General features: G+C 37.1%; 1 protein-coding gene across 1 annotated transcript; it reads right to left on the reverse strand.

Moving 5' to 3' along the window:
- Positions 1 to 373: 373 nt before the first annotated feature.
- On the reverse strand, positions 374 to 7,825 carry LOC131845755 (uncharacterized; the record flags this gene model as incomplete). The annotated part of the gene is made up of 4 exons (XM_059194847.1): positions 374 to 457; positions 2,863 to 3,036; positions 4,030 to 4,110; positions 7,808 to 7,825. Coding segments are annotated over 4 exons (357 nt in total), but the record flags the coding sequence as incomplete, so codon positions are not given.
- Positions 7,826 to 10,660: the final 2,835 nt, after the last annotated feature.

The raw sequence follows: 10,660 nt of genomic DNA on the forward strand, positions 1-10,660 counted from the left end.
CTTGAGACGAAATTGCCCGGTGTGGATGATTCTGAGGTGTCATTACATAGTATAAAAGAAAGTCGCTGTCGCTGTCTGTCCCTATGTATGCTTAAATCTTTAAAACTACGCAACGGATTTTGAAGCGGTTTTTTTAATAGATAGAGTGATTCATGAGGAAGGTTTATATGTATAATACATGTACACCTGTGAGAAGTCGGGGTGGTTGGCTAGTTATTATATACATAGCAGGCTGTTTACAAAAAATGAGGTTCTTTACAGAGAACTTTGACCAAATTTTATTACTGATTAAACTTTAAAATAATAAAATTTATAAAATAAACTTTTCTTTAAAATAAACGTTTCTCACGCTGTTAATCTTGTGGTAGCTGGTCTACTGAGAGCTCTCGTTAACAGAGTCCTCGCTGACGTCGTTGTTATTGGATGACGGCTTTTCACCAATGATAGCTGGAATCACCTGACAACATTTTTTTTATGGATTACTTGCTGTTCCTACGACGTCGTCCGCGAATTTAACTTTATTTTCTAAGATAAAAGTAGCCTAAGTTATATCAGCTACGTGCCAAAAAATGTTCCCGTCAAAAGCAGTCCAGCCATTTCAGAGATTAGCCGGAACAAACAGACAGACAGACGAAAATTGTAAAAAATATTATTTTGGTGTACATATGTACCGTATTTATATTCATATGCATGCTGTAAAAACGGTTATTTCAATATTACAAACAGATAACATAATATTTTACAAACAGACACTCCAATTTTATTTATATGTATAGATGTGAAAGTATAGATGTTTCAAGCAAAAACTACTGAACCGATCATCATGAAATTTTGTCTTTTTGGAGATATTAGTATGACCATAGGATACTTTTTATTAAAAAAAAATTATAAAAAACAAAATAAATACAAATTCAACATTTTGCTACTTCAGCGCCAACTAGCAGCCAGTAATGAAGTTATGTGAGCGAATCCGCGGGTAAAAGTTAGTTACTTTATATAAATAGATGTATGTTAAAAATAAAAATCTTGATCAGAATGTAAACAAGTTTTTTTAATTAATTGAACGCATTTTGTGATAAATATAAACTGTAAACTCTATTTTAATTCTGACAACCAGTCCAACTTGCCTGACCGGGAAATCAAACCTCGGCCCTTCATTTGTCATATTACAGGTTTCATAATATTTTAAGTACAATCGACAAGGTTTTTTAATTCTTGGTTCATGTGTTTTTATCATGGACGGCCTAGGTGGTGTAGCGGTTTAGCACACCGCCTCACTTCCGATGGTCGCGGGTTCGATTCCTCGCACGGCACAAATATTTTGTATTCATGAGTATGATTGTTTGAATCTGGGTGTTTTCTATCTATACATATAAATAAAATTGGAGTGTCTACTTGTAATATTGAAATAACCTTTTTTCACTACATGCATATGAATATAAATACGGTACATACACCAAAATAACATTTTTTACAATTTTTGTCTTGTCTGTTTGTTTCGGCTAATCTCTGAAATGGATATACCGATTTTGTCGGGACTTTTTCTGGTAGGCAGCTGATGAAATAAGGCGTAACTTAGGCTATTTTTATTTTAGAAAAATGAAGTAAAATTCCAATTCAACAGTTAGTAAGTTAATAAATGTGAGATGAAATTTTATGCACCTTTGTTACCTGTTGCCTGCCATAGGAACCACGACGAACCACCAGGTTTCATGTGTGAGGATCGTTCTTACCTGTGTTGGGGACACACATACAAGAACTTTCTCGTTTACGTGAGACGTATGTCTGGTCGTCATGGGCTTTTGCTCTATTAGATAGATTCCGGGGGTAATTTGGTGGTCGCCTAACATGGTGCATGAGTATAGGGTCACGGTGCATAGGGTCACTAGTCCCCATTCCCCTATTATCGTAACTTAGATGTCCCGTGTTTTTTTTGGGGTTTTGGGCTATTGTCAGGTGCTAAGACCTGTAGCACTGCGACTTGTATAGATCTATTGTGCTCGGCCTTTTTCAAAGTTCGCTACCTACCCGTCAGGGACAAGAATTGAAGGATATTCTTAGGAGCGATGGTTTTTATCTCCTCAGGATAGAGTGTATACTTTCCAAAGTCTAAAAATCTAACAGAGACAATTCAAATTTTATATTAAACAAATGTCATGTAAAAAAGCCTATTATAGGATAGATGAATTTATAGATGATAGCAATATATAGCAAGTATAAGTTTATTTGCGGACAACGTTATAATTTATTTTTCATACTGCTTTCTTGATATATGATAGCGTAGCGGCTTTTGTATTGATTGCCGCATGCATCCTCATGTAAAGTACGAATACTGTAACTACCATATAGTAATTTTTGTAGCTGTGACGTGGTCGAGTGGAATGAGTAGTCATGCTCACTAAAATGTCCAGACATGTGGCGGCGTGGTGGGCCGGGTCATTGGGCTCCCTAAAATATGGTCGAGCACAGTGATGGCTGGCTCATCCGTCATACTCGTGAACGAGTGCTGCTTGTAGGGACTGGTCTGCTCTTATCACTACGACTGATTTAATCTTATTGTGTTTTTATATTTGAGCCTAAATAAATTAGTGCTGGTTGGTAGTTTGTATTCACACGTTTCGACTTGTAAAATGTGAACTTACAAGGATTGTTTAAAAGAGCAACACACAAGTTTCTTGCTTATTCTTCTTGTGATGAGATTTCAGAGCTTTCCGAATAAGCGGTAGATTAAAAAAAATGTTGACTATTCAAAAGTGCTTAAATTAAGTTTATTTGAATAAATGATTTTCTATTCTATTCTAGTCTAAAAGGAGATATTTCGTTTATGAGGGGGCAACAACCACATAGGATGTCCCGTGTTACCTGTTCTCCTAACATGACGAGTATCTGCGCGACCTTCTTGATGGTCTCCAAGTCCTGAGGGGTTGGCAGCGGCAGCCGAGCCTCCTGTACTGGCTGCAGGTGCTGGCTGTGAGATGCCAGCCGCGAGGTCAGTTCCGACACGGCTGCCAGCGGGTGGTATTCACCGTCATGGTACTAAAACATCAGATTTTGCTGTACCAATAAGTCGGGAATCACAAAGGTCGGGACTTCAAAACTACCAGCATCATCATTACATAGTATAAAACAAAGTCGCTGTCGCTGTCCTTATGCCTGCCGTCCTTATGTATGCTTAAATATTTAAAACTACGCAACGGATTCTGAAGCGTTTTTTTTAGTAGATAGAGTGATTCAAGGGGAAGGTTTATATATATAATACATTTACACCCGTGCCAAGCCGGGGCGAGTAGCTAGTTTATTATTAAACTAACTGTCAATTTTATACTGCATCATATTTTCCCTTTTTTGCAACATTTTTCATTGCAGCTCGCTTCCTATTGGTACCTACTAGAAAGAAAAAATTAATATAATAACTTTTGAATATTCATATTTTTTTATTCTACCACTCAATCGGAATGCAAACAAGAAGAATGAGCAAGAAACTTGTGTGTTGCTCTTTTTTCTTGTGATGAATCACAAAATGTTGTTCTAAGTAACTATTTCTAAGTAAACCTATTTAGTATATATAACCTAACTAGTCCGTTCAACATGATCTATACATATAAATAAAATTGGAGTGTCTGTTTGTAATAATGAAATAACCGTATTTTACTACATGCATATGAATATAAATACGGTACACACACCAAAATAATATTTTTTACAATTTTTGTCTGTCTGTCTATCTGTTTGTTTGTTTCGGCTAACCTCTGAAATGGCTGGACCGATTTTGACGGGACATTTTTGGCAGGTGGCTGTGTCTGTCTGTTCATTCCGGCTAAACTCTGAAATGACTGGACCGATTTGATTTTTTTTGGCAGGTAACTGATGTAATAAGGAGTAACTAACATAAGGTTAAATTCCACGCGGACGAAGTCGCGGGTACAGCTAGTTTATAATATAAATAATCATTTATTCACTTATTTAAGGAATAACTTCATTTTAGTTTATTTATTTGTAGAGCAATAAACAGGTAACTTGGTAACTTACAATAGGCTCAGCAACTGATGCTGGTAAAATCAAACCGAGAAGTAGGAGCCAATGTAGAAACGGTGAGCAGTACATGATCATCTCGCGCACCATCCTCCACACTGACTGTGATGCAACAGACTCACATAACATGACCATAATATACAATGACTCTAATCGACCAATTTCAAACAATACGATTGAGATTATTATTGTGATTGATGTAAATAAGGATTGATAGGATAATTCAAAAAACAAATAATACTTAAGTACTCGGTAATTTTATTTATTGACGACCGCTATGATTTAGCACAGATTTACTTTTATTATATGTATGTATTGTAGCCATTTGTGGGATGGATCTGCCAAATATCAGCTGGCTGCCCTGGACTCTGTTTTTTTTATTATGTTGTTTGGGCTATTGTCAGGTGCCTGTAGCACCAGTAGCACTGCGACTTACATAGATCTATTGTGCTCGCCCTTTTTCAGAGTTCGCTACCTAGACCCGTCAGGGACAAGAATTGAAGGATATTCTTAGGAGCGACGGTTTTTATCTCCTCGGGAAAGAGTGTAAACTTTCCAAAGGAGATGTTTCGGTTATGCATGAGTGGGCTACAACCACTTAGGATATGTAGTGGCGTTTCCTCTTCAGTTTGCAGTTTTAAATCTGCAGATTTTTGGTGTGCCTAGTTTTGTCATATGTTTGTTTAATTTGTCAGTGTCCTGTGAAGGCCCTAGTCATCAGGCATAGGTTGTTACTCACTAGCAGTAGTCTATTGGAGTATTTGATTAATGTTCGTTTTCTCTGTTGAGCGCAGATCTTTGAGGTTAATTAGGGATGACACTTTAATAAAATAGACTTCAGACACTAGAGCCTAGACAAATGTGGCCAGTTTGTCGGTGTTTTATAACATGCACTTTGGCGACAGGTTGACCTGCATAATTTACCTTCCACTTTTTACCACCGAACTACACTTTACGACGAACACTAGAACTTCATCCGTACGTCGTGGAAAGTCCGCACATTCTCACTGAGCGGTTCGCATTATCCTTTCTGATAGGCACTGCCAAAGAGTGGAACACATCCAGCATCCGTATTCCCGGAGAAATACAACCCCGGATTTCTCAAGTCTATGGTGTAGGTAGGTTGGACTCCATTTTCCGCAATTGGCCTCTCATTCGGGCCGTTGTGCGTGTCAAGTCTATGGTTAATAGATTTCTTCTGGGTAAGCGTTGTACATCCTAGGTCTTGCCATTATTTACCATCAGATGAGGTAAGACCAAGCGTAAACCCATTTGTAATAAAAAAAAATGTAAATACATTTGTATGTCCTTTATTTTTTTATTCATACACTTAGCTAACTAGCTTTCAATTAATCAGCTCTACTACCAATGGTCGCTGGTTTGATTCCTCGCATGGTGCAATCATTTATAATCGTAAGTATGATTGTTTATGGCTGAGTATTTTTTATGTATATAATATACATGTATTTTCAATAAAAATGTTATAAAGTATTTATATCTGTTGTCTATAACACAAGCTCTGTTTATCTTGGGACTAGATAGTGTGAATTGTCCTTGAAACTTTTATTACGTTTTCAAAGGCGAGATTATTGAAAAGTCAAGGATTAACTTTTATATTTGATTTTATTGCGAGGAAAAACAATAGTACTGTTTCTACGTAACAGGACACACCCAATCTCTCAACAGTGATATTTATCTACCATCATAAAAAAAATAAAAATATCAAATTATATGTGGGTAGTTTGAACCAGAGAACAAGGTGGTAAAATTAAATGTTGCAGTAAATATGTGCTTAGGTACAAACAAAAAACATCTAACAGTCCTAAGATAAAAAAAAACTTTAATTTCATTGGCATTAAGAGCCCACGCACACAGAGAGCGGTCAGGAGTTCCCAGTTCCGAGTTCCGCGTTCGCCGTTTATTAGAATGTACCGAACCTATAACAACGCACAGAGCGGGCAGTCTGACCGCGGCGGTCAAAGCGGAACTTCGCGTTCCAAGCGGAACTTCGCGTTCCAAGAGTTCTTTTCCCGCCAAGACAGGGAACGCCGGAACGCCGCGATGTCTGAGTTTGGAAACACGGAAAAATGTGCGTTGGAACTCTTGGATGCTCAACGGTGACTAGAACGCAGAACTCTGACCGCTCTCTATTTGTAGGTGTAGAAACACAGCTTACAAAGCAAGTTACTTGAAATTAGGTTAAATGGATAACATCTTATTTGTTTTGAATGACAGCGCATGTGTGGTTTCTCAGTCGTCACATGGTGACGTCATATCCGTAATGCTACTCATGTATATAGGCGACGCTTACGTCCAATTTAAAGGGGGATCGTAATGACGACAGCCCGAGCTGAAGTGAGGCGAACAACTAGCGGTGCCCTCCGTACCCGTCAGGCGGAAATTGTCCTTTAGCCGCTCTATAAGACCTGCCGCGGATTTGGAGTGCCATCTGCACTCGCCCCTATCGTCCGGTGAAGTTTTAAAAGCCAGCCATATATAGTTTTGAATTTAATTAGGCCTCGGTCTAGCGGTTTAGCACATCGCTTTACTTCCGATGGTCGGGCGTTCGATTTCTTGTACGACACAAACATTTGTATTCATGAGTATAATTTTATCTACTTGGGTGTTTTCTATATATAAAATTATAAGTTAAAAAGAAAAAGTTGCAGTTTTGCGAAACAAAAAAAATTAAGATTACAATTGTCAAAAAATTACTGGCATAAATTGTTATAATTTATTAGTACTTATATAGGTGTCTATGTTTAACATTAAGTGAAAATCCCGTGCATGAACAACTATTGCCATGCACGCTCGTCATTAAAGTAATTGTTTAGTAAACTACGATCCCATCAAAAACATAAATGTGAAATAATAGCCGAGTTCAGTATTATGATATATGCCTTGATTGTTGACTTCTACGACAAAAAAGGTGAAATCTAAATGGGTGCCAAGTTCAATGGTCTGTCCTGAAATATATTTATAACAATATAAAAATCATTTCTTCTTATAACTTAGGATAATATATTGTAGCCTAAGATCTGACTTGGCTAGTTCTCATATACCAATTATTACTTTCGATGGCTAGTTACTACTAATAATAAAATAGGAATCAACAAGTAACAGGTTTAGAACTTGCAAAGGCTATAGTATATTCACCTAAATACCTATCTGCATGCCAAATTTGAACATCCTAGGTCATCTGGAAGTGGGTTATAATTTTGATCTATAGTTGATCAGTGATAAAAATTACGTTATTTGGACGTTAATATCTAAATAACCGTTTGAGATATGTTTATGAAATTTGGAACACATATTTATCTCGCAAGTCTCAATATATGAACCAAATTTGACAGGTTTATGTGAAAGAATTTTTGAGTTATGAGGGGATCAAAAGCGGCTCCAAATGGTTCGTGTAATACTACACACGGTGCTGCTCGCCAGTTCTCTTACTTGAACTCGGCTTTGACACGCTGCCGCGTGTCTAGATATGACCTTACTGTTTAGTTCCTAATAAATCATCAGTATTTAAGCACACACTAATGTTTTCACAGGTATAATCGAAGGTAACACTGTACTTCTCTCAATGTTACAGTCGATTCGATATTTTATATTCAAGTACATGCTATTATTTTCTTACTCGCTTTTTCTTTGCTTTCTTACCCTCTTTTACCCGCGGTTTCGTTCGTATTGATTTCATTAAATAAAAATATATGGGTTTTTTTTAATAAAAAATATCCTATAATGAACATTGGATACTTTTTATTAAAAATAAAACATATATTTTAATATATCTAATGCCTGCAAGAACATGTGTACAAAATTTCATGATGATCAGTTCAGTAGTAGTTTTGCCTGAAAGCGTATTAAACATCCTTTCACATCATCATTACATAGTCTATACATATAAATAAGATTGGAGTGTCTGTTTGTAATATTGAAATAACCGTTTCTTACTACGTGCATATGAATTTAAATACGATACATACACCAAAAAACCGCTTTTTACAATTTTTGTCTGTCTATCTGTCGGTCTGTTTGTTCCGGCTAATCTCTGAAATAGCTGGACCGATTTTAACTGGACTTTTTTTGGCAGTTAGCGGATGTATTAAGGAGTAACTTAGGCTAAAGTCGCTGTCGCTGTCTGTCCGTCCCTATGTATGCTTAAATCTTTAAAAGTACGCAACGGATTTTGAAGTGGCTTTTTTATAGATAGAGTGATTCAAGAGGAAGGTTTATATATATAATACATGTACACCCGTGTGAAGCCGGGGCGAGTAGCTAGTACTCTAGCTGTGTACTACCCACGGTTTCACCCGGTGAAATTTATAGCCTATATGTTATACTGATGTATAAGCTATATCACTGAAAATTTCAACAAAATCCGTTCAGTAGTTTCTGCGTGAAGAAGTAACAAACATCCATCCATACTCACAAATGCGGGTTTGATTCCTCGCACGGTACAAACATTTGTATTCATGATGGATTGTTTGTATCGGTCTGGTTGTTTTCTATGTATAATATGTATGTATTTATACCAGTTGTCTAGTACTCATACCACAAGCTCTGCTTAGCTTAGAGGGCTAGATGGTGAATTGGTCCTAGTATTCATTACTATTTACAGAAGGCTAAATTATCAACTGATAACGCTGTATCACGCATGTAACGCCGCAGTATATACCTAGTTATAAATACATTACTTATTACAGGGAGTCAAATTGTAAAACGTAATTGGACTGATCTTAGATAAGGGATTTTTTTTATGAAATTTAGCAATTTCCAGCTTGTGTGTAGCCCAGAACAATAGGTGAGGTACGATGCTGTATAACAATAATATCTGATATCATAAATTGATGTTTATCATTACGGTTATGCAGCGGTGGGCCGGCAGCGCCGTGGCGTGATGTGGGGGCGTCGCAACAGCCTAGGGTTGTCGCGTTAAATTATCGAAGTTTTTTTTTAAAACACAGGGGACAAACGTGCATGCGGCTCACTTGATGGTAAGTCATTACCGCCGCCCATGAGCACCCGCAACACCAAAGGAATTGCAAGTACGTTGTCGGCTTTTTAAAAAGGAATAAACTCTTTTCTTGATGGTTTCAATATCGTATCGGCTCGGAAATACTATTGCTGGAAGGTGATTCCACAATGTGGTTGTGCGAGGTAAAACGTTTCTAGAAAACCACATTGTGGGAGGACCGCTTTTAATCCAGATGATCAGGATGGTATTTCAGTTTCTGGCGGGTGGTACGGTGGTGAAACTCAGCAGCTGGTATTAATCCGAACAATTCCTCAGAACACTCCCCGTGATATATGCAGTAGAAAATGCACAGAGATGCAATATCTCGCCGCAAAGCCAATGGGTCGAGTCTGTCACATAGACGTTGATTACCAATGATTCTGGCTGCTCGGTTCTGAATACAGTCAAATGGAAGTAGCTGGTGTTGTGGTGCCGCCCAGTGATGAGAACAGTATTCCACATGCGGCCGGATCTGCGCCTTGTATAACTGGAAGCGATGGGCCGCCGTGAAATACCGTCTCACTCTACTGAGCACACCAAGCTTTTTTGAGCCATTCTAGCCTTGTCCTCCAAATGTCCGCAAAACTGAACGTCACTGGATATATCAACGCCAAGGACCTCGTGATTTGGCTTCACATCAAGGAGAGTGTCTTGAAACTGAGGAGATACGATAAATGGATTCTTTGTAGCGGTAAGCAATAAACGGATGCACATCAATTTAATTTCTCAATGAATTTACAATATTTCATTTAATTTCGCAACCATTAGCAATTGTAGAACAGAAATATTCTGTACCAAAAACTGAACGCTGCTGAAAGCGTTACGACCTTCTCTATTGGTGATCAAATTTATACCGTTGTGACTCTTGTGGTACATGGCAATGTTAGCGGAGTTAAGATAAATAATGTAAATCAATTATGTAATGAAATGGACGTCCGTATAATAACAGCTAATTGGATCAAATATAAATTATAACCACTCAATTTATACAAGAATAAGTTAAATAATGTAACTTTACAAAAAAAGTTTATTCCTATCTCCCTTTTGGATTTTTAACCAAAGCCTTATTTCTCAGCTACCCAGCGCCATTTCTCGTTTGCATCTTATAAATTACTATATTATTTAACCAAAATATTTTCATAAAGTGTACTACCATAAAAATATAATGTGTTACCATATATAATAATATATTAACAATAGATCAAGCCATTCAGCATTGAATAGTATTTTTTTAGTATATTACACTCACAAGTAAGCTTGTCATTTCTTTCTGCATAAAAATTTTCATACATTAAAAAATAATAAAATTACATTTATATAAATAATACCGTTGGTGGCAACCCTTAGTGTCATCGCCAGACATCTTGCACGCTGTTGGCGTTGCGGGTACAGCAAGCTGCAACTTAGACTGAGCAGACGCGGTGCCGTAGCTACAACGTCGCGGCAACTAATAATTGCTCATTCGTATGGCATCATAGTGGAAATAATGATTCTCACAGATACGTACGTGACTTTTAATAATTTCAACTTGATTTTGGATATAATAAGATTTTTATTGAGTAATATTATACAATGGTTTATTTGCACATAAGGACCTTACGTAGATTTTTC

This window comes from Achroia grisella, unplaced genomic scaffold, assembly GCF_030625045.1.
Source record: "Achroia grisella isolate CSIRO2021 unplaced genomic scaffold, CSIRO_AGI_Agris_v1 utg483, whole genome shotgun sequence".
Lineage (NCBI taxonomy): Eukaryota > Metazoa > Arthropoda > Insecta > Lepidoptera > Pyralidae > Achroia > Achroia grisella.